Source organism: Lepisosteus platostomus, chromosome 13 (genome assembly GCF_059453375.1).
Source record: "Lepisosteus platostomus isolate fLepPlt1 chromosome 13, fLepPlt1.hap1, whole genome shotgun sequence".
Taxonomy (NCBI): Eukaryota; Metazoa; Chordata; class Actinopteri; order Semionotiformes; family Lepisosteidae; genus Lepisosteus; species Lepisosteus platostomus.
The window spans coordinates 25,476,956-25,503,189 of NC_142623.1; the positions used below are offsets into that span (position 1 = coordinate 25,476,956).

The 26,234-nt window shown below is 39.0% G+C and overlaps 1 protein-coding gene across 2 annotated transcripts in view; it reads right to left on the reverse strand.

Annotated features, from left to right (window-relative positions):
- The window catches only part of LOC148650241 (polymeric immunoglobulin receptor-like), a 52,337-nt gene extending 46,509 nt beyond the window's left edge, over positions 1-5,828 (reverse strand). For both annotated transcript variants that reach the window (XM_088603840.1, XM_088603839.1), the window contains exon 1: positions 5,670-5,828. In XM_088603840.1, coding sequence (XP_088459966.1) covers positions 5,670-5,709 — 40 coding nt within the window. In that variant the 5' untranslated portion in view covers positions 5,710-5,828. The remainder of the gene's footprint in view (positions 1-5,669) is intronic.
- Between the last annotated feature and the right edge of the window lie 20,406 nt (positions 5,829-26,234).

Sequence of the window (26,234 nt, forward strand, 5' to 3'; positions counted from 1 at the left end):
CTGCTGATCCTCTCCGCTGCAGTCCCATTGAGATAGATAGGTATGTGATCTCCTCCCTGATGTTTCCTACTGTACTGTATATACCACAATCATCTCTTTAGTCTTACTGATGTTCAGAGAGATGTTGTTCTCCTGGCATGCTAGGGTTTCAACCTCTTCCCTGTATGCAGACTCTTCACCATCTGTGATCAGGCCAATGACTGTTGTATCGTCCGCAAACTTAATGATGGAATTTGAGTTATGCCTGGCGACACAATCATAGGTAAATAAGGAGTAGAGGACAGGGCTAAGCACACAGCCTTGGTGGGCTCCAGTGTTTAGAGTCAGGGTAGAGGATATGTTGGTGCCCACACTCACCACCTGCTGACATTCCGTCAAGAAGTCCAGGATCCAATAACAAAGGGAGGTATTCAGTCCCAGGTCCTGGAGCTTGATGACAAGCTTTGAGGGCACTATGGTATTGAATGCTGATCTGTAATCAATAAACAGCATTCTCACATAATGTTCCTTTCTTATCCAGGTGTGAGAGGGCAGTACGGAGGGCAGTGGCAATAGCATCTTCTGTTGACCTGCTGTTGACCTGCTGTGGTGATACGCAAATTGCAGTGGGCCTAGGGTGTCAGGCAGTGAGGAGGTGATGTATGCTTTGACCAACTACTCAAAGCACTTCATGATAACTGATGTGAGTGCAACGGGGTGGTAGTCATTCAGGCAACTGACTCTGTGTTTCTTAGGAACAGGGACAATGGTGGTTTTCTTAAAGCAGGAAGGAACTATAGACTGATCTAGAGAAAGATTGAATATGTCGGAGAAGTCATCTGCCAGCTGATCTGCACATGCCTTCAGAACACGGCCAGGGATAGTATCAGGGCCGGGAGCCTTGTGTGGATTGGTCTTTTTAAAAACTTTACACACATGAGCTCTGGATATGATCAGTGGATTTCCGTCTTGGATTTCTGGAATCCTCCTGGCTAGATCTGTGTTACTGACCTCAAACCGAGCATAGAGTAGAATGAATTTAGCTCATCAAGAAGAGAGGCAGACTGTTGTGCGATATAGCTGGGTTGCGTTTTGTGGTCTGTAATGGTGCGTATACCACTCCACATGTTCTGTGTGCTGCAGCCATGATAATATGACTCTAATTTAACCCTGTAGTTGTATTTAGCTATTTTGATAGCTTTCCTGAGGTCGTATCTGGATTTTTTGTATCTATCCATATTGCCAGAATTGAAAGCAGCTGTCCTAGCTTTAAGTTTGGCGCGTATCTTGTCATTTATCCACAGTTTCTGATTTGGATATGTGCGAACAGTAATCCTGGGAACCACGTCTTTAATGCATTTACTGATGTAGCCAGTAACATAGTCCATATACAGATTGATATTATTTCAATCTGGATAAAGAATAAATTATTTTATAGTGCTGGCTTCAGGAAACAGCCTTTCCACCTCTTTTGCACATCAGTATCCATAACTAGTTCATTATTTAAACAAATTGACTCTAAATATAAACATCTTAAGATGCTGGCTCTGGCTCAGCATCAGCTACTGTGTGTTTGCCCATTCCTTCAATTTACGTGCATTCGACACACTGTTCAGTGCTAGCAACTGCACAAAATCTAAAATACAATCCTCATTTCAGTATCTATGTAAACATTCAGTCTGTTAACTTCATCATGTTCCTGCAATAACTACTGCCTACACTTAAATCTTCAAAATCTGCTTGTATTCATTTGTTTAAATCACAAATAACATACATAAATACAGGTCATGTAGCACTCTGCATTGTGGAAACATCACACTGGTTTAGTTTTATTTAAAGGGAACTAGAGAAACCAAGAAAGGCTTTTTCTAGAATTAATAAATGCACATCCTGTTCACTGGGGTAATTAAATCCACACTGAGCAATCTGAGAATCCTGATCAGGTAGCAAGCAAGCAATCACATTACACCTGTCTTTGAGTCCTTGCACTGGCTTCCTATCAGGTTTCGAGTCAACTTCAAAATCCTCATCCTCATTCAGTACCTATCTGTCTTATTATCTGTCTACTCCCCACCTTGCAATCTTTGTTCATCTGACTCTGGTCTTCTAGCTGTCCTCAAGAAGATCTAGATTCTGTGGGTGACAGGGCCTTCACTAGCTGCACCCCAGAGCTCTGGATTTGTATCCCCAGTGATTTCAGAGTCACTCACCCCGAGTGCATTTAAATCTAACCTTTCTTTTCAGAAGACTGATATTTAGTGTCTGCTTCATTTTCTAATTTTGGTAGCACTTCTGACTGCTTGTCTTTCTTATATGTATTAACTTTGTAATCTGTGGTCCTTATAACTGTTTTTACAGCTACTGTATTGCTTTGAGGTGCTATATAAAATAATGTTTTTTTTGTTATTGAGAAACATGATCAGATTTTCTCTGGTTCAGAAAAAAAGATCTAAAGTATACTGGTTTGTCACTCGTCTCACACCCTCTTTGCTAAAAGGCTTTGCATACTAATCTGATCAATCTACCTATTTTCTTTCTCTATCCTGTTAGATTTATAATTATTCTGAAAATCTCCTTCTTGGAATTAGTCATTTCTAAATACCTGTTTTCACTGTTAACATCTTGCAGCAACTCTGCAACAAAATATACATGTAGCTCAACCTGACAGTTCATGCTACCTGCTACCAACATTTTTAGATTTCTATATTTATGTTTTTATCTGGTGGTTCCATTTGTGACAAAGGCTAAGTTACTTTCTTGGAAATATGTATTTGATGTGTTGCAAAAAACTGACTTGCTTTAACAAAATATATAAAGTATAAAGTAACAGCTGCTCCATTTCTAAAACTTTTTGCTCATGTGCATTTGTGTATTTTCACATTTATTTACATCTCTAACACTTTAAAGTCCTAAATTTTCATTTCATTTTTAGACTGCATTTTAGTTTCTGCATTAAAAAGCTCACGTTTTCTCTATCTTTTGTTTCTTGTCCTACAGAGCTCTTAATTGTGAAGTTGTGAATTGTGAAAGAAACAAAATCACTCATCATGTACATTTTTAATTATGACACTTCACTGTTGCATTTTGCATTTCAGAGTTGTGACATTCTGAACATGGCATGTTCAAAATGTATATAGAATATCTAGATCTATATACTGTATAAGTATATAGAAAACCTAGATCAAGACAGGCTTATTGCAATGACAATTCTGTGAAAAAAGAAAAAGCTTCTTTTTTCAGTGAATATGACACATGGTACATGATAAATAACATTCCTATAATCACAAGTATGAATGTCCCCTGTGGACAGTTTTTGATTATTTATTCTGGTATTGAAGTATATGTCATACCGAAGTGTAATAATCACTGAAAAAATATGTTTTTTCATTCAGAACCCCATTTCCATTTGCAAACCCCAGGAGCATTACAATATATTCTCATATGCCATGTTCCTAATGTCCCATTTAAATCTGCTGTATTAAAATGTCTTTTAAAATGCAAGATTTTGAGACTTTTAATGATCAGAAGGCAAGTTAGTGGTAAACATGCAGAAAGTGCCAGTGAATTTACTTTTTGTCTTTGTCTTATTTACTTGTTGTCTAACATGCTAGTTTGTGTTATTGTGAGTTTTTAAAATGAAATGTGTTTCATACAAAAATACAAGTCACTGTCACTATTACTTACATATTCCCCTTTACTGAGGGTCTTTTCTCGAAAAGAGTAGGGGTGTAACCCCGACGTCCTGGCCAAATTTCCCATTGGCCTTTACCAATCATGGCCTCCTAATAATCTCCCTCTATGAATTGACTACATTACTCTGTTCTCCTCCCCACTGATAGCTGATGTGTGGTGAGCGTTCAGGCGCACTATGGCTGCCGTCGCATCATCCAGGTGGATGCTGCACATTGGTGGTGGTTGAGGGGATTCCCCATTGCCTGTAAAGTGCTTTGAGTGGAGTGTCCAGAAAACCGCTATATAAGTGTAAGCAATTATTAATAATTATTATTATATGTACAGTAATCCATCCGAATTAGTACATTTAAAAATGCCTGTACAGAGCCATCTACAGGCGAAAGGCGACATAACATCACAGCAGCAGCATTTAAGGGGGAACGAAAAATGCAAATAAGAAGCTGGCAAATAAGAAGCCAACTTCAGCCTCGTTGACCAAAGTTGACCAAAATGTTGACCAAAAGTGTGCATAATATTTTAAAAATGAGACAGGACCTTAAAAGTACATTATATAATGTTAACATGACATGCTTTTATTTAAATTAATTTTAACTATATAGTCTTAAATTGTTTGACTTTTTAATTGCTTTCTGTTTTGTCTTTAAGATGCAAATGATGTGTTCAAATTGTTCAATATGTGTACATGTTCAACTTCATTGTTTTCCATTTAATATTATATTATTTTTTTAATTATATGTTATTTTACCTGCATTTAAAATTCTGCACTTGTCTGAAATGTCAGAAGTGTTTATCTCTGAACTAGTCTGTTTATTTTGAATTTATTTTGCGGTTTCTGTAGCACCTTACTAATCATTCTGTTTTGGTATCATTTGTGAACTTGACTAGCCTACAAATGATCTAATATTGTACTATGAACTAATGCTATTTTTCTATAGTTTTATTAAACTTGCTTAATGTGATTCAAATTATGTTATGTAGATATTATTGTAATTAATTTTTTTCCTGAGATGCATTAAAATGCAACAAAGACTACAATTTAAAGTTCCCCTTTTTTAAAAAAATCACTAACCTATTGTTTGTACTTGATCTGAAAAAATGATTGGGAGTCAAAATATCTATTCATTGAAATGTGTGAAATTTAGTATTTTTTCTTTTGAGAGAAACTCTTTGTGACAGAAATCACAACAGATGTTCTAAAGTTAACCTTTTTAAATGCTTGAAAATATAAAAATCACATGCTATGGGATTTTCTAGTTGTGTTTTTCAGAGTTAGCAATGATATTGGGAAGCAGGTCATAAAGATTTAAAACTGGCATTCAAAATAAAATGAATAATTTAGTAAACAATTATCTATTATTTAATTAAGCTTCTCATTTAAAAATTAAAGGATTAAACACTTGTTTTTCAGGAGTCGTTTTTCTGCAAAGTTCTTATCAAAGAAACCTGGGTTTGAAATCTGCAGGAATAAAAGATGATCATTGTTTTTTTAACATCATTTGGTTTGCATACGCCTAGTTTTATTTAACCTGATAATGTTGGAAAAAATAATACATTTTAAGAAAGATTTTAATCTGCTCAAGATTAATTAGCCAAAAGACAGGCATTTAAGTCTAATCCTTTTTTAAATGTTAGCTTTTCAGATGTGCTAAAGTGTGTTTCATAAACTCAAGCGAGCTGTACTAATAGTTAACTTTGAAAAGAAAAAGAGGACACAATGCACACACTGATTAGTGTAAAACAATGTTATTTATTAACAGCTGGTTATGCATGATGCTTCATAAATTCACTAATTGAAAGTGTGTCATTGACAAAAACAATTGCTCAAGAAATACCAATTTCCTACTAGACGACAAACAAGTCCAGATACAGTATAACATTTTATTACGTTTGTGATGGTTGTGATTATACCTGTTTTTAGTGAACTGCTTTCAAACTTGCACGAGTCAAAGTACAGCTCATGAAAATTAAGTAAAATGTAAAAAATGATCTGTACTTACCTGAAAGGAGGCAAAGAGTAACAGCAAGTGAGTGGGTCATGATGAACTGTGTTTTCAGTGCTTTTCTCTGTTCAGCTGTATGTCCTTCTGTACTGCAGGGTAGCAGGGATGACACCAGCTTCTCTACAGCTGCCTCAGTCTGTATTTCTGGACTTCATATCCACTTTCTCCACGCCCACAAGTGCACTCATGCTTCCGTTTCATTACTGTTTCTCTACAACCCCTTTTATATTAAATGTAATAAATGGACGAAATTACCACAACTGGATTCTAACAATTTACAGTGCATGTGAATAAATGATAATAAAAACACTACTCATGTATGATAGAAAATACTTACATTGATAGATAGAATGTATGATAGAAAATAAAAACATTGTCTCAAAAACAGCTTGCTGATATTGGAAATATGAAGATATACAATAATGTAAAATCTTTGAAAATATAGCTACAAATACAGTTTTCATTTAAAATCTATAGCTTAGAGATTCCCAACATTACTGAAAGGACACCCACACTAGCATCAAAACAAACAGCACAAAAAGAGCACACCAGGATCATAATCACAATATGACAGTCAAAATATTCCAGATTGCATACGTTTTACTACACAGCTCTCCTGCTGATAAAGGGTTTTCATCACATGAAACTCCTATGATGCACTTTTATGAAACTATCTTTCTCATGTTAAGGAACAGTCCATGAAGGTCCTACTGCCTTACCTCTGAACCTTATAATCCCTCTTAGCCTATGTTACCTCCTTCACATTCCAGTTTTCTGTCTTTTTTCAAAGTCAATACAAGACCCTTTGTTCTGACCTACCATTTTGTCCTCTACCCTTGAGAATTTTGCATTTTCTTAGCTCCTTCCTGTCCTCTCCATTCTTCTTCCACTGCCTGATGGACGATTCCTCCTTTGTTACCCAAGCTCACTCTTCACTTCTCTAGCCCAACTTTGTAGTAAGAACTGTGTAGTTAAAACTTCAGTGACTGTATCATGATTTTTTACTATGGTTTTTGTATAAGACTTAACTACAGATGCAGCCATTCAAAATGGGTGGGGTATTTCGCGGCATACCCCGGTGGGCGTGTCGCGGTATCACGCAGTATCACAGGGTTAATCGCGTCATTTGATGTCATGCCGGAAAGTTTCTGGCATCACCTTGTAAAACCGACAGGGGGAGCTTAACCTCCCATGTACAGCATTTGAGCTTTTAAATTTGAACTGTGTATTACAGCATGTTAATCATCAGTCATTAAAATGTTGGTATATTTTATGAAAGCAAGATTGCTCAGTTGGACAAAAGTACACAACCTACCTTTATCAGAAATATTTATGCATCAAAGCCTTTACCGAAGATATTACTAATAGTATTAATAATGAATGACTTTGGACGAGCTGTATACTCAAAGTATAATTTCTTTAGCACATTTGTACAAGCACTTGGAATCTGTCCAAGCCCTACTTTGTCAGGCAGTTTCTTTTACTGCAACGGACATAAAACTCCCTTGCTTTTAACAGGGCGTTTCATAATTTCTAACTACGAAAATTATTTAAACTGCGACACTTATCATTCATTCCATTCCATTCCATTATCAGTCTTCAATTTCTCCCTAAACATTTTAAGCATGAAAGTTTTATGAAACAGTACCCAAATATGCGATTGCTGTATAGAATGAATTTTAATTTGTAAAAATTATTTAACACGAAAATTAAGCTGGAAATCTCGCCCCCTTCTACTTTGAAAATACCTGTGAAACTGGTTTAATTCGTCACAGCCAGCACTCCCGCAGAGAGGGGGGTTGTACTCGTTAATGTCTTAGCTGGAACACATCATTATATCTCATTTTGTATTTCTTTAAAAAAATCGTTTGCCCAGCCACTATTGCTGTTATTGTTTTTATCGTGTAAAGTGTTTTGGGGAGCACAGCTTTCTCACCACTTAGATTACTTTTTGATACCATCCTTACACAAAGCAGAAACTTCTTGTATTTTCTGATGACATACAAGTGGAAAGATTACAGATTTTAATCGTCTTTTTTTCTGAACCAGATCATGTTTCTCTATAACAATAATAAAAAACTTTATTTTACATATCACTTTTAAAAGTGGCATCTCAAAACAATACAGTAGATGTAAACCACAGATTACAAAGTAAATACCCAGACAAACGCAAACGCGTTTTTAATAAAATTTTAATTTAAAATGACTTAAATTCGATCATGTTGTGATATTTAGAAATATAAATTTGTTTGGTGCGAGTGAGGTTTTATTTAATCTCTGACCAAGGGAAACGTTTCATTTTTTCAAAGAAATGTTTGTTAAAAAAAAGTCATGGTTCCACAGTGGGATTCGATCACAGACCATGTGACATGGGAGGCAGGAACCTAACCCACAGCGCCACCAGCAAGGTCACACACAGAGTGCTGAAAAAGCACTACAGAAACATTATCAACAGAGAATGTACAGCATGTACTATTCTTGTGTTGCGGTACATGAATATAATTATATCGTTATTAATTTCTTTAGATACGTGATTCCATATTATATTCCCTTTTAATCAAATTCTAAAAGTATGCTTGTTGACTCCGGTATCTCTTTAGTTAAAGACTTCGATGCTTAAAATGTTTAGGGAGAAATGGAATACTGGTGTGTATTTTTTCTTTAAAGTACCAAGACCAGCCATATACTGTATGTTTATGTTCCAAAATTAATATCGTTTATGGCCTTCACACGCGTTACAGTATGCTCCTATTCTTTTTATGCTCAGCTACTAAGATTTCCCTTCATTGGTAAAACTCCATATGAATATTCAATACTAAAACAGGCACAGTAAAGATGTTTACTGTAAATCTTTCTACGACAGACCAATGGACCACGAGTGCCCCTGTCGGTCAACCAATCACGTACCGCAGTACCGCGCGTTATCGTGCGTCACAATGCGCGACGCCGTAGCCAATTACCTCCGGTACGTGTCTGTACCGCACACTTTGAATGGCTGCATCTGTATGTGTTTGCTGAGCTTTACAGTAAACCAGTAAACCATGATAAACGTTTTTTTTCTAAATAATACAGCATGAGGGCTCCAAAGACACTTACTATAGCGTACAATACCTGTGGTGTAATTTACCATTAGTAATTAACTTATAAGTTATTACTAATAGTTTGTTTTTAACAGTAAAAGGTGTTCTCATATTAATTGCATATGTTACATCTGACATATTCTTGAATTGACAAACGGGAGTCAACCATTGTGAAAACAAGGCAAAAAAACAACAGAGCTTATTTTTGACCCTGTGACTTTGTCTACCTCAGCTAAACAGGAAGTAACAGTGATTAAACAAATCCTGTTCAAGATTACGAAAGGCCATGCCAAGTATTCTTCCAGGAATTCACAGTATTTTGTTTCTTTCTAATGGAAAAAGTTGTTTCTCAGGAATAAAAGATTAAAATATTTTTAGATCCATCAGAGACTTTCTGAAGGTTATTTTCTGACTAAGAGTGATAGATATTATGAGTTCAATTGTATATAATATGAGCTTACATACAGTATATTATCTTTCTCAAGTTGATTTGGCTGGCATGGACAACCTCTAACAAAGGCTTCTTTTGTTTTCTGTGTGGGGACAGATGACATTAGCATAGATAGCACACTTTCTAAAACAAATGTATATACCTTAAACAAACTGAATAGGCAGGAACAAATCCATTGTTCTTTCTAGGATGCACCATGCAAAACAACATGAACATGTTAATTCCGAAATATTATATATTTTTGATGTGATCTTCAAACACATGTTTTTGTCCTCTAGGAGCACGCTCCTTTCATTGGCCATACATGATCTGTTTTGGAAAACAGATAATATGGCCTATCCAGTTCAGTTGAGCCTTCATGATAATTGTGGTGACGCTTTACAAGTTTGCTTACTCCAGGTTGCTGGTGTTAGAGTCCTTGCCTTCTCAACTGATCCTTATAATCATCCAAAGGCATCTCTAATGGCACACTTCTAGTGCTTTCACATGCCTACTGTCTATTTTCCAGGTCTCTGTCTCATGCAGAAAGGTAGGAAGAAACACAGCTTGCTAGACAAAGAGCTTTGTTCTTATTTGATATCTCCATCCTCAAAATCTCTTATCCTAAGCTTAGCAAAATCCACACAGACACTGTGTCACGACTACGTGCAAATGCCAACATATTCCCACAGGCATGGATTCCCGCAAGCGTCCACGCAGAGCTTTATTATCCTACCACATGCCCCATTCCGCACCTCACCACACCATCCATGCACTACTGCATAACCACTTCTCTCCTTTTTTCGTTATCTCTCTTCGTCTCATTTGGTCCATCAGCTTCTGATGTCCCCGGTTTGTTTTCTGACTTAAATTACTTGAATCTCAATTCGGATTGTTTGCCTAGCTAATTCTTTTTCCAGTCTAATAGACCACTAGCTACTGCATAGGGTCAGTTAACTACCAATGGCTAACCAGCCGTTTGGCTAGCCTTAACACACTGCTTAACCTGCAGTGTAACTCCATGTCAATGTCAGCCTTCGATGAGAGCACACAGCCAAGGTAGCAGGAGTGATCCACATTTCCAAGAGTGCTCTTGTCCATGTGAATGCTGGGTATCTGTGGAGTGTTGCAAGGTGTAGGTTGATAAAGGATGTAGGTCTTTCTCCTCCTTTCTCCTCAGGACTAAGGAGCTTCTATACCTTTGTAAAGGCATCCAAGATGCATTGTAGGTCTGCCTCTGTGTATAAATTGCAGCTTCATGATGGAGTTTGTGGAAACTTTTAGTCACACCATCAGTCCTATAAAGGATTTATACTCCTTGTGGTAGATTTGGGCCTGTGAGGTAGAGGATAGCTGCAATGAAAATAGCAAATAGGGTTGGAGCCACAATACATCCCTGTTTAACCCCTATTTCTATTTTGAAAGGGATGGTCTTAGCCTTGCTGCTAACTACAGCTACTGACATGTCATCATGTTATCATTTTTGACAGTACTTGCCAGGGGGCAAGACATTTCACTGAGTCAAAAGCTTTAGTCAAATCAGTAAACACAATGATGTTGCTATCAGCATTTTTCTTGAAGCTGCTGTGCTGTTAAAATCATTGTGACATTGGGAAGTATTTCCTCTTACAAGCATTAGGCATTAGCATTAGGTTGCTGGTATGGAGGTTAGTATTTTGCAGTTAATGACAGAAGGGAAAGCATCCAAAATCAAGCAAGGAGGATACGAAGAGAGTAGAGTCAAAAAAGACAATCGAATGGGAAACAATGTATCAGAGGCCCAGTTAATGACATGCTTATACATAATGTCACATTAAGGTGATCCCTTGGACAAGAAATATTCCTGCCTCATGTACGACTATGCCACCTAGCAAATCGGAAAGAATGCTAGACCCCCTTCTTTGCCACAGGTTCCAGTGACAGACATTAGTATCGATTAAGGGCCCTTTTTATTTTCTACATACATCAACATTTACTATTAATCTAAGAAATAAAAATAAAAAACAACATCCACAGCAACCAAAAGTTAGCTCCAAGGGACGTAATGAATTCCAGAGGATCAGTAAGTATTTTCTTTAAGGTACACTGAAGAGAGACTACTAAAAAAGTCTCATCTTAGTGTCCGTAAAGGTCTTTGATGGTATGGAGAAGAATAGACACTTGGACAAGAGAGACACCACCCAATCCAATTTCCCCAGTGTCTGTTTGTGTTATATTAGAAATCCTCTTATGGGCTGTACTACATTTCCCTCAGTTCATATCAACTCGCCAGGCTGGTTTCTTTGTTCCTTGCCTCCAGGTATTAAAAGTCTCTATACAGTACCTCTGTTCCACTGTCAGTGTCTCCCATGGTCTTTAGTTTCTGGACCAATAGTTCCTTTCCTCCATGGTCTCACACTCTGCAGCTTCCCCTGGGCTGTCTGTGTTGTCTCGAGGGGCTTGTAGGGATGGGGACCTTCTCTGTTCCGACTCAGATATTTTTATTCCTCTTGTTAGTCAATCCCCCTCGGGGGTTTTCTACTGTCTCTGTCCAGGACAGATGTGCCCAGTAGATTACCAGGAAGAAGCTTGTGTTGTTTGAGAGGTGTGAGTGTGCAGACCTTAGGTGTCTTGGGCCCTTATCACTTCTTTGTTTGCTTTCCTGCTCCCCCTCTTCCTCCCTTGGTCTGGTTCAAACAGTCTCAGCAACCCCTCACATATGCATGCATCAATACCTAATTGCTTCCTGAATAGCCTGGGTGTGACAATTGTTACTAATTCGTTTCCCTTAGTTGCTTACCTACCAAAGCAACAAGTTGGCTTCTGTTTTTTCAAACTTAGTCCGATGTTTTTGTTACTAAATGTTCCCTGCTCTACTGTATTCATTAGAAAACCCAAACATTGACACAATCCTGGCCATCAAGACAACCCAACAACCCTGACACCTGAAGAAGGCTTCACAGCCGAAACTTTTCACTCTTTTCAGCATGGAATAAACCTATTACTTGTTCCTTTGCAGACTACACATGCTGATGCAGCTACCCACCTGAACCAATTAATTACAGCCTGTTACTTCTTAAACGGCCCACATCCTGCAACAATAAACTGCGACAATTTAAAAAATGTATGGAATAGAAGATACTACATTAGAAGAAGATAATACTGTACTTCTAGTAGTTCAAGTAGGTAGCTGCATCAGCATGCATATGCTGCAAAGGAATAATGCTAAAAACAGCTGAACTCAGTTGTGGAGCCATTTTCTGGTGTGTAAAAATTTTAAATTACATATACCAGTAAATCCTGTGGCCCTCTCCATCTGGAGCTGGCCTGGACTCCCCTGTCTTCTACAAATCTGTCATAAAATAGATGCCCTACCTGGGATTGAACCAGGGACTTTCCAGTCAGGAGCTAGACCCCCTTGCCATCTGAGCTACTATAGCTCAATTTAGTAAATATATAATCCTTAATTGTGAAAACACTTTTGTGTCATTATAATTTATTGCTGTTGTCTATGTCATATAATTTAATATGTACAGTACAACTGACATCATATTCAACCTCCCAAGAGCATCTATTGACTTCGAACACAAGTCAACTCCAGCTGCCAATGGCTATAACAATCTACTGAAACTATCCAGATTGATATCTGAGAGTGTTTTCAGTTGAATTGTTAAATATTTTCTGCACCATACAGTACTTGCAATTGTTAATACAGTGCTATATTGGTGTAAAGCATCATCAATATTTATTCTCAGCTGATTTATCTGATTAAGTACACGATTATGCACTTAATTACTATAATAATAATTACTTACACTTATATAGCGCTTTTCTTGACACTCAAAGCACTATACAGGTAATGGGGACTCCCCTCCTTCACCACCAATGTGCAGCATCCACCTGGATGATGCGATGGCAGCCATAGTGCACCAGAACACTCACCACACATCAGCTATTAGTGGGGAGGAGAACAGAGTAATGAAGCCAATTCTTAAATGGGGATTATTAGGAGGCCATGATTGGTAAGGGTCAATGGGAAATTTTGGCTTTGGGATTTGGGGAATGGGAATCGGATTTTTAATGAGTCAGGACCTTGGTTTTACGTCTCATCCGGAGGACAGCGCCTTTTTACAGTATAGCGTCCCAGTCACCATACTGAGGCATTAGGACTCACATAGGCCACAGAGTGAGCGCCCCCCCTGCTGGCCCCACTAACACCTCTTCCAGAACCAACCATTATATCAAGCAGAAGCACAATCAGACACAAATACCGTCCATGTCTCTGCGTCCTGCACATGGATACTATTTGCCTGTACAGTATATCGCCTTTGTGTTTTCAACCTGAACTTCACATAAGCAGCATGATAATTATGTTACCAATTGATAATGAGTAAAGTAACAGACATTAACATTTCAAGTAATAGTTTTGTTTTTAAATTACCCCCATTAGGAAAGACTTCTATCTATTTGGAGGCTACAAGGGTCCACTGCAGTAATCTGAGGACACTCATACATGGTAACATTAACGTGATTCAGAAATGATGTCTTGGAGTTTTGCTTTCTCTTGCAGTCACACTTAACTCACAAATGTTTTGAAAGTCCCAGCTTGAAAGTCCCCCTGTACCATCAGTAATTTTTCACACAACCTAGTCTACATGAAAACAATGCTGTGTGCCAAAAAAGGATGCCTGTATCTTGGCCTCTGGTCCTTGTGCTACTTTAAAAATAAGATAATTATTAAGGATATAAGAATAACAGGATATTGCACATATCCTGTTCAACGTTCCAAACCATTTGGCATAAAAAAGCCTTTTCCAGGAATTCATAATTGTTATCATGATGTTTCAGTAGGAAAAGCTCAGAATTAGAACCATTGGCAAGGAAGTAGTAGTTAAGGTCATGCCCAATGGTATCCTCCTCCTGACAAATGTGCAGAACATTCCCTCATCAACAACTGGTTCTGCCAGAAAAATTAGTACACAACATCATGGCAACAGATACAATCTAAACATTGGCATCTAATAGATTATATCACTATTTATACCCAGGACTGTAAAGATATAAACATCACTTTTGCTAAGTCAAGGATTTAGAACTGCTGTACCAACTCATTCAGCATAACTTTTGCTACAGTAAGTCAAGGTTTAAGAACTGCTGTACTAACTTATTCACCATCTCAATATGTTATCCTTCATATCCATATCTCTATTAACTCTGAATTGACAACTGCAGAAGAATACCAATGCTGAAGGATTCAGAGATCCAAGCAATTTTGAATTTTTCCACCAGTGCTTAAATAATGTCTAATGAGTTCCAATCATTCCAACCTAACTATGGATCTGGGACCAGACAGATCAAGAGGCAAAACTCACACTGCTCACCAGCTATGGCACAGATATCAAGAGCAATAAAAGCCTTCTATACTCCACACTATACAGGATAGTTCTATAGTATGGATGAACTCCAAATTGTGTGACTATTTTTTACATACTCCACTAGAACATACAAATGCAACCACTCAGGTTCCAGACTTCATGATGATATAGTGTTTGATCAGGTGGGTTCTTATGGATATCCTAGAAAACACATCTTTATTTTATCTTAAAAGTTAATGTATTTCTTGATTCTGACTTGTACTTAGGTCACCACATGATGTGAACTTAGACCACTGAACCAAAGCATCCCTCTGTACAAGCTAAATTAAAAACTATAAGGGTTCCTTTTTCCATTTTCTACAAGTTTCAGTGAAACTACAGTATGTGTTGATTTCCATACAACAATAGGGACAGAAAACTGTGATGAAAATAAACACATTAAAACTTTTCTAAAATAACCACAACTGGTGAGTTAAAGAATTTTGATGCAGATGATTTATGAAGAAATCGGAATACTGTTGTGGATCTTATTTTCAGCTACAACTACTAGCTATATACATATATTATATTTATAATAATAAATTACAAATCACACAGTGGTGCGGTGCAGTCACCTTACCACAGCAATGAGTTTTGACACACAATCTGAATGGCTGCATCTGTATGTGCAGTGATATTCAGAGATATCTATCACAATCTCTTTTGAAGTTAATTAAATAAAGGCTGTATCTTTGCCCAAAAGTATTTTTAGTATTATTAACTATGATAATACATCTGGCCATCAACCCGTTTTTAGTCTGAATGGAGCCACATTACATAGTGGAAATAAATGGTAAAGTTTTTAACCCCGTCTAAAAAATAATATAAATTAGCACTGGCAATTAAGAGTCCAGTTGAAATAAAAGAACAGGAGACTCCACCACTAAAATTGAGAACTTGACTGAAGCAGAAACCAGAAGAGATAGTTCTCCCCAATGACCACAAAAGGTTGTCATTAATAAAAACATTCAATATTGCCTCAAATGAGCAAGTGCAGCCTTCAACTACGTAAGGAAACTGACGTTAGAAGATCACAATTTAATTTCAAATTAGCTTGAGATTGTCAAGGATGTCAGAAATGACAAACCGCAGAATGGCAGGAGAGCGAAAAGACCCTATGTGTAGCGGCGAGACGGGGGTTAGCCCGGGCTCAGCTGTTCAGGAAATGCCGTAAAGAAATCTATGCCCTCAGGTAGCGTATGTGTGGCGACCTGGTGCTAGGCGGATCTCAGGAAATCCGAACATCAATTCTGAGCGAAGGCAAATGAATAACTCAAAATATACAGCCCCAGAGAGAGAGAAACACTGGAAGGACAGCAAAGCACCGGAAACGATAGGACAGAGTAGGAGCGCCCTCTGGCTGCAGAGGGCATGACAGAGATCAGATCCAGTCTACCTGAATCTCTAGCTGAAGTGAACAGCATACAAAAAACACCTGATTCTTTTCTGTATAACTGTATTGTCTGCATAACTGAAGGATAGAGGAACCAACAATTGTCAGAATGAGAGGGAACATTTAGCCCAGTTGATTAATTTAAAGTACATTTTTCCAATAAATACTGTATGGCTCCTACAGGCATTCATTTTCTTTATACAAAGACCATGTACTCAAGTAAATTACCATGATAGTTTATGGAATTATGCATTCATCATTGCAATCTTCAGCAAATGTTCCTAAAAAGCTAATTGTAAAAAAAAGATTTTATATACAGAATGAAATTGCAACATTTGTTACATAACAAATGACATCACAAATTATTGGCAACAAGAATATGGTACCATATATACTCTTAAGCAGCCTTCAGATAGCAGTGATATACAAAATTCTAGTAGTTGCAGTATTTTGAGTTCATTGCAAAAACAGAGGGGTGTAAACTATATAGAAATAGTTATGTAATAGGAAAAGCAGCCCTGAATTGAAAGCCCTTTCCTATAGTAAAGTTTAGTGATATTTTGGAAGTTTGGTGAAAAGTCTCATAGTGTACTGTTGTGTCTTTCCTACCACAATTTGACAGCCAACCAAACTCTATTCAAAATTAACATTGGTGTCAGGAATCTAAGCTTCAGTATTTTATTGACACAAACACTGAGCATGTCACTTTGAGGAAGGTATAAAAAGACAATGCTTTCGCCAGTGCTTTCTTTAAGTAGATGGTAGCAGATTGATACAGTATGCTGGCAGCTGATTACTACTTCAGCAATAACATTCCTATTTCCAGGGTCAACGTGTAACAATACCATAGAGATGTGCTTTCTCTGTGTAGCACTGACTACATACAAACAGCCAGCAGGGGAGCAAAATTACAAAAACTAAAAACTGAAGGCAGAATACAGAGACAGAGAACGATTTGTTAGAAGAATCTGAGAGACTAGTTTTGAGAATTATTTCAAAGAAGAGCATAGATCTTTTTTGTCTTGGTGTTTAGTTTGTGTTTTTTTAAATCCCTGCATAATAAATAAAGTGCACTGGTGTTTTTTTGTGTTTTTTTAACCTTGCAGCTACAGTATGTGTTTTTGGTTCATCTATTAGCCTACTGTATATATCAGGGAACTTAAAAATTCCTTTACGGCACACCCGATGGCTTGTCAAGATATTACTACCAAATGGGCAAGATAGACCGAATGGCTTCCTCATTGTAAACATTATGTACTTAATTTTCTGCACTGTAATTTTCCTGAGAAATAGTAATACAAGCAAAAACACAATGAATACAAAGAACACATAATGGCAACAAAAGTTCAGCATAAGGATGCTTCTAGTCTAAACTATATCACTTAAAAATTTGTTTTTATAGGTCCCCTCTGCTTTACCACAATATTCTGTGTCCTAGAATCACAATGCACAAACAGACCAGCGAAAGATTAGTATTAGTAAGATTAGTTTAAGTATTATTAAAGTGCCCTTTTTATTTTATAAGGACATCAACTGTACCCCAAAAAAACACAGCATCCACCATAACAAAAGGTAACTCCAAGGAGTATGCTAGATCCCAGAGGGTTGGCAGTCAATTTAGGTATCAAAGGAAGAGCACAAGTCCATGTTTGTCTATAAAACTCTTTGATGATACAGCCACACAAAGAAGCCACCCAGTTCAATTTCCCCAGTCTCTGTTTAGGTTGGATTGGAAGTCCTTCTGCAGGCTACACTATGTTCTTATTTCAGTATTGACTCACCAGGCCTTTTAATTTTCTCTTTGCCTCCAGGAAGTAAAAGTCTCTGTACAGTATCTCCTTTGGTCTTTAGTTCCTGGATCAATAGATCTTCTCTTCTGTGGTCTCATAGGCTGTAGCTTCCCTTGCACTGTCTGTGTTCTGTTGAAGGCTCGTGGGAAGGGAAGAAACATCCCCCTTTGTTGAAGAGCGGATCGTTCTAACCCTTCCACTAGCCAATCCCTCTCAGGGGATTTCCACTGTCTCTGTCAGGGGCAACTGTGTCCAGTAGATTATTAAGAGGAAGCTTGGGTTGTTTGAGAACTGTACTGCAAGCATGCAGACTTGCAGGTGTCATGGGCCCTAGTGCTTTTCTCTTTGCTTTCCTGCTCCCCCCTCTGCTGCCTGAGGTCTGGACTAAACTGGCCCAGAAACCCCTCACACCTCCTTGCATCAGTAAGTTGTGGTAATTGCTTAATTTCTGGACAACCACTGTGTTCTTAAATTGTTGATAAAATCTTTTTCTGCCCCACTGTATGCATTTGAAAACATTGAGAGAAACATATTTGACACAACCCTGGCCAATGATATAACTTCATTAATGGCAGCCTGTTCATCCTTCAACAGTTTGCATTCTGTGGCAGATTCATATCTTGACCCCTTATAATTTGCATAAAAAGCCAATAGGTCAGTGGATGATGTTGTTAATATGCGCCTCCACTATCCTACAACATCTGAAATCTCCAGGAACATACAGTATTTGTGACACCAGAGACTTTATTTGCTGTGTTGTTACCAAAACTTGTAACAAAAACTTGTTCCAAAACCTCTATAACCTTAAAAAAGTATGAATTGTTATTTTGAAATATACTCTCTTATAGTTTCAACTTTTTTTCTATATGTTTATTAATATTAAATCATGTGCTCTTGTATTCTTTTTTATCAACATCTGACAAGATTATTTTTCAGTGTAGGACTTGATTCTGGAAATATATCTGAATTGGTTCCAGAGTAGATATATATAGTACTGTATGTAACTGTCACAAAGTATTTTCAGGACCCTATGCATACATGCAATCCGGGGAGGAGTGAGGAAAACACGGGGAAAAAAGCATGCGAAGGGGCTGGAAGGAAAACAGGGTGCCTGTCCATGGTGCACTGGTGTCCGAGGCAAACAGTTGTAGCGGCAATGCTTGTTAATAAGACAGAATTAAGCGTTGGTATGCTCCTAAAGGAGGCCCCATCTCACCCTCCATCTCTGTGGTGCAGCCACAGAGAAAGAATTCATGCAGGCTGATTTAAGATGTTTTCTTTTGATAAGAAACAAGCTCCCAGACGGGGATGCAATTAGCTAAGCCTGGCTATCATGATCAATGGTCATCCATTGGCGCCTATCAGTCTAGGGAGTGCCGAATGGACATCTGGACTGCATTCCTAAGTGTCAAGAGTAAGTGACTTATATCTCACCTTGACCAACCAATCAGGGACTGGCAGGGCGTGGTAATACCACATGGGTCTCCAATGCCCGCCAAACTCTCAACCAATCAGCACACATCTGGGTCTTGATCAAAAAGGGAGCGCAAGCTCAGTTCTGGGCTCTCCTTGGCCATTTTCGCGCATCCTCAGAGACAATCACGTGACAACTGCTGTTGTCTGCAAAAGGACTTGGACTTTGTTCTAAGCGCGAGGCCGAGGATCCCGTACGTAGTCAGAATTCTACCAACGTGAATGCTCCGCTTGATCAATGGCAGCCTACAGTTGGACCCTCGTCGACACCTGAATAGCTGATTCAGAAGCAGCGCTGGACCGGGAACGAACCAGTTTCTTCCCAGGCAAAAAAGTGACTTGTGAGGACTCGCGGTCACACTCTGTGCATAGAGACTTTCTACTAGCCAGCCGGACTGCTGGTAGATCCCCTCGGAGCAACGACTGCCCTGCGCGCTGCAGTCAGATTCCTCCACCCGTCCTACTCCGAGCTGCACCTCGACTGGTTGGCCGGTAGCCAGAGGACGCCGACACAACGCCCATTGGACAACCGCTGGAACAGAGGCTGCAACAGAGCCTGTCAGCTGGTTTGGTGTTCGTGCCGGGAATTCCAAATCCATACACAGTGGATAAGTAAACCCCATGTTCTACATTGCGTCTCGAGAATTCAATTGTACCTCAACACAAGTTGTTATCAATTTAATTCATGAGTAATGTATTTACTTCCGAGTTTAGAGTAACAGTGGGTAATAACACTGATTAGCGATTTGGTAACCGAACGATATATATTGACATATATTCTCTGTTGTGTATCTCTTTGTGTTTGCATCTCTTCGAGATTATATACCTTGTATATTAATAACCCTCACAGTAAGGTCTGCCGCTCGTATCCAGGCAGACTAGTATATGTTTGGTGCACAGTTTATATTAATAAATGTATCTCGTGTATTGAACCCGTGTGTGTGCGTTGTTAGTTGTATGACGATTGATTTTCTAAAAGCCCCAACGAACAACCTTTTAATAATAAACCCATCAAACCACTACACAGTACAAGGGAGTCCAAGGAAAATCCATGGTTGAAGCAAAAGTCCAAGACCGGATAATCCATCCAGACAGACAAACAGAGTTAAAAGCCGGAGCGGGATCCGGCAGAGGGTCATGGGAATAAAAGGGGGTAACAGGACCTGACGCTCCCTAATCCCGGACTCAGAAAGTCAGGACGCCGTGATGAAGCTTGTGCCGTCGAGTCGCTCCTGGACTCGTGGACAGGCGGTTTCCAGGCGTCCATCTTCCAAGGCTGAGCCCAGATTGGCAGGAACGCCTGGCTCTGTAGCACGGGGGGCAGGAACCGGAGGCAGGTGTGGGAGATGAGTATGAAACATGGATGGGCTGGAGTGTCCTTAAGAGGAGGGGTTTACAAGCGTGACAGTTACACTATCTATTTTTTGATGAGGGCTTACTAATGCATTCTATATTTTTCAAATAAAATCCCTTGATTTAGATTTTACACTTGTAATTGTAGATCCACAAATTCTCTTGACCTTTTCAGTGTTTCCTCACTTTGCCTTGTAGATGGAAATTATATGCATTAATAGGGTGACACAGTGGTACAGTTGTTAGAATTGCTCAGTGGGGGCCTGGGTTCAATTCTGGCCCTGGGGTGCTATCTGTGTGGAGGGTTTCTTGTGGGTGCTCTAATTTCCTCTCCAGAATCCGAAGACATACGGGTAGGTTAATAGGCTTTTGAGAAAACTGTCACTGGAGTGAGTGCATGTCTATTTCTGTGTGTGCCCTGCTATGAACTGGTCTCCTGTCCAGGGTGTATCCTGTCTTGTGCCTGTTGCTTGCATGAATAGGCTCCACTTCTTTAGTGACCCAGTATTATCATATACTATATATCATCCAGGTATATGCTGCATATTGGTGGTGGTGGAGGGGAGTCCACCATTTGAGTGTCCAGAAAAGCACTATATAATTGCAAGAAATTATTATTACATAAAACTGTTAGAAAATGGATGGATCCCTTCTTATACTATACACCTTTATTCATCTATACTAGCCTTCTTTTTTGTCTTGTTTTGCTAGTTCACATTGTATACAAGATTAAAACATACCTATATAAACACAAATCTTTTATGAGTAGCTTCATTAATGGCACTGTTTCCAATTTTAAATTTATAGTTGAATAATCTATGTTTTCCTACAGTACATGCATGTTATACTGTAGACTTATTGTAGACCACTGTTTTATTCTAAGTATTTTTGAATTGCCTTTGTAGCATTTTCTGTTCCTCCCATTTTGACCTCACCTGAATGCCTTACTGCCTATCCTGAAAGCTAGGTCATTGATGTATAGTGTGGTGGCTATAATACAAATTCTTATCATACTCTACTATTTACATCACCCCAATCTGAGCATTTACATCAGAGCTATAATTACGCTGGGCAAACGTTCCGAGGTCAAATTCTTCCAGCACTTGGGTACCTTTAAAGCGGAGACGACGGCACCGAAATTTTTTGGCGCTTTCTCTTTAAAGCCCTGGCCAAATATGAAGACAGTACGTACAGTTATAATTCAAACGGAATTAAAAACTACACATCCCAGTTACCATGGTGGTGCTTGTGATCATTGCGTTTAACCAACGAAACAGGGCGAAAAATCAGTCACATGACTTTGGGGCAGAGTTTCGAAAGCTTAACCTATGAGCAACAAAGCGAAATTTACACGATAGGCTACCTCAAACTGTCAGTTACACGACTGTGTATGTCACTTAAGCCACTCCTATTTGGCATTTTAGTTATGGAGGGGAGAAGACGCCCCCCCCCCCCTCTCTGGGTGTCTGATTTGCCGCCATCTTTAACTGTTCCGTGTCCGAATCGCAGTAGCTACGCGTACGAAATAAAGTTCATCCCAGCTACAAAACATATATATTTTTGTGGTAAGAGGGCGCAAAACATCAGTATTTACTGCTATTAATTACTGTACGATTTATAGTTGAAATCTGAGCCTAGATATAAAGTTAGATATAAAGTTAAAATCTCGACAAAGCAATGTAGGAAATACAGAGAAAATAAATCCTTTCTGACATCTAAAATCAGTTTCGATCAAGGTCTCTAAAACGATCAAGAAAAAGAGGATTTTTGGAGGGCAATTACGCTGTGTTTATATAGGATAAGTGATCTATGAGCAATCTAATTTCTTGTTTGTTTAAAACAGTGAAATGTCAGCTGCAAAAGATCGCACCAGAAACAGCACTCTCTCTGCCTGTCATAGACGTTCAGGAAAGGCTGAATGAAGTCATGTCAAGAACAATAATTCGGTGATCAATAATAACAGTTGTAGGACAGTATATAAGGAGGATAAGGATTTTGAAGTTGACTCGAAATCTGATAGGTAACCAGTGCAAGGACTTGAAAACAGGTGTAATGCATCCCTGATAGGATTCTTGCTGTCATATTCTGAACATATTGAAGATTGCTCAGTGTGGATTTAATTTCCCCAGTGAACAGGATGTGCATTTATTAATTCTAGAAAAAAAGCCTTTCTTGATTTCTCTAGTTCTTAGTTTCTCTAGTTCCCTTTAAAATAAACTATTATTCCACAATGCAGAGTATTACATGGCCAGTATTTACACATGACATTTGTGATTTAAAGAAATTAACACAAGCAGCTTTTGGAGATTTAAGTGTTGGCTGAGTTATTGCAGGATAAAAGACTAGAGATGTTGGCAAGAAGAAGATAATTTGGGGAAAGCTGAGGAATACACTTATAACAAGAACACTTCCTAATGGGGTTAGGCATACTTTTGATGAAGATGATGAAGTTAACAGACTATATGTTTACATAGATACTGAAATAAGGATTGTATTTTAGATTATGTGTAGTTGCTGGCATTGAACTGTGTGTTGGATGCACATGAATTGAAGGAATGGGCAAACATAGCTGATGCGGATCCACAGAGCCAGCATATTAAGATGTTTATAATTAGAGGCAATTTGTTTAAATAACTAGGTATGGATACTGATGTGCAAGAGAGGTGGAAAGGCTGTTTCCTTAAGCCAGCACTATAAAATATTTTATTCTCAGTGAGATGCTGCCCTTTCATAGTGGGTTTCTAACACTGTGTATAGTTCCATCCACACAGTGCCTTTACTTCCATCCATTTCTAATCTCTTTATCCAGTACAGAGGATTTGGAGCCTATCCCAGTAAGCAACGGACACAAGGCAGAATACACCCTGGACATAGCGCCAGTCCATCACAGGACAGACAGACACAAACACACACACACCAGGGCCAGTTTTCCCATAAACCAATTAACTTACCAGTATGTTTTGGAGTGCGAGAGGGAGTCATATCACACATATGGAGAAAAACCATGTAACCCAGAGAGAACATGTAAAACCTACACACACAGGATGGCAGGAATTGAACCTAGGACCCCAGTGCTACAAGATAGCAATGCTAACTACTTCGCCACCATTATAAATGGATGGATATCTTAGTTATCATTCCAGTTGGCATTCCAGCAGGGCAGTCCTCCATTCCAGTGCCCTTCCGGAGAGAAAGGAAATAATGAAGGTGACTCTTTCTGATGAAGAGCTAAATTTTTCTGGGTGTAACTGGAAGAGCAGGGAGCACTGAGTTAGGAAGGTGCGACATATACATGGGTCTCCAGGGAAAAGAACGAGAGGGCACTGAGTCTGCGGCAGGAGCAGTGGCTGCAGGTTGCAGGCTGGTCCACAGGGGACGCCGGAGGTTCAGCGACAGCTTCTTCTGCAGGGGCAGGTGCAGGGCAGGCTGAATAGGGAGGTTGTCCAGGTGTGCAGTTATCTGCTGGATAGAAGCCTGCAGCTCCATCAAGGTGTGGAAATGCTGAGAGAGCATGGAGCGAATAGCCTCGTCTTTTGCAGGGTCCATGTTTTGGCTCAGTATTCAGTTACGGTCACGTGGGGGGCCACGTTGGACCCTAAGCAGGAAGTCCTAAAGGGTGGTAGGAGAGGTCCGGGTCGGGGTTCGACAGGGTGGTCCGTACACAAAGGAGGTACTGAGGGCATAGACAGAGGTGTAGTCCGATTAGGCGAGATGGGTTCACACCAGTATGGTCAGAAAAGCAGCAGAGGTACCGAAGGTATAGACAGAGGCGTAGTCCAAGTAGACGGGAAGGGTTCACACTGCTATATCCACAGGACCGCAAGACAAGCAGGAGGCAAGGTCGGAGCGAACAGGCTCAATAGCCGGGAGACACAACGGGAAGTTTAAGCACTGCCACGGAGAATGAAGGAGCTCTGACGGAGGGAAAACCCAATACTGAGTGAGGACAGACGGGCTCAGCGGGTATTAATAATCTGATGGAGAGGGCATGGATGATTAGATAATTGAGCCCATGCAGGAATGTGTGGAGGGGCGATTCCTGTGAGACTGGGGCGTAACAGTCTTGCCCTGCTGCATGGTTGGCAACTGCAACCAGCAGCCTATAGTTTGCCTATTAAGTTTGCTTAATACGGATCTATCTCTCAGAGCTCCAGTGGAAGACATAGACTCCATTTTACTCCCAAATCTTTCCCCTCTGTGGCACTCACAGGCTACACCACCACTGCCACTGCACCTTCACACAAACAAACTCTCTCTCCCCTTGCACCTCAGCAGCTGTGCAGATGTTGAGTCTCAACTAACCAGCCAAGTTAAGTCTCTAGTGAGACAACCATTCCCATAACTTCCCTTGTTTTCTCTTACACTCAGCCAGCCTACTTACTGTACAATACAAGATAGGCATTTCCTTAAGGAGAAGCTATTCTTGGTCTGACAGAGATGTTAAACAGGCAATTTAAATGTGATTCAAACAGCAGACATTGTGCTGTTTTCATATATCTCAGTGGACTGCAGCCTGTCATCTTACAGATCTTTCAGCTATCCAACCATGCTGTGTCTCTGGCAAACACACACACACAAATTGCAAAATATTGCAACCATCACTTCCTCTTACACCCATGCCAGCCTACAACACTAATGCAACTGCCACCATCTCTCTCATGCATGGTCAGCCTGCATCATATACAAACACTAAATTACTGTAGGTTTGGGAGAGTTCTCTACCTCCACAAACATGCATTGCTACGTTAAGAGATTTGTGATGGTGTCGAATAGCTTGACTTTTTCTGTCACTCAGCAGTCTGAGAATGCCCAGCAGTCTATCTAGAGAGGAAAGAATGGCCCATTAAATTCAACCCGTGGTTAGCACGATTAAAGCAGTGGTTTTCTAAAAGTACACAGGCTAATTGCCTGCCATGGTGGGTTTGGACTCAATGCAGTAGAAAAGAGGAAAATAGACCAGAGTTTACATACCTCTAGTGTCTTGTAATTCTATGGGGATAAAAAAAACAATAGTTTTCAATTGTACTTGTAAAATTTGTAATTGTGTAGTTATTTATTCAATTTTCAATGATATTTGGAAACCTTTAACCTTTTTGTCTAGAACATCAGTTTTAAAGGAAATTCAGTGCTTTTAGGACCACTGATTCTAAACAATTAATTTCTAAAACATTTAATTTTATATGGTCAAGAGAAGCATTTTGTCATTGAGTAACCAGCCCTTACCTGCAAGAATGAAATGTCTACAGCTCCCAAATCGTCTTCTATTGCTCTGATTGTGTGTGTGAGTGGATGGTTATCTGTCTGGTAATGTTCTCTATGTTCTCCTTCGTCATCTGAGTCTTTTTTTTCTGCCCTCAATACAGCTATCCTGGCTGCCTCTTCATTCATAGAAACTAATGAGGTTTCTCAAAATCTTACTTTATATTTTTTCTGTTATCTGAGCCTGGTTCTTGAGTTTAGAAAATAAAACAATTTGCTTACTTATGCTTATTATATTTTAATTCATCAATATAATTATTGCCATAATAAATTATTGAGTGTTATACATAATTTATTGTCATTATGTGCCTTTTAAATGGTAGATATTAGGCATTTTGTATATTAATTGAACATAGCTGAATGTTGTTTAGACATTATACAATATCATGCA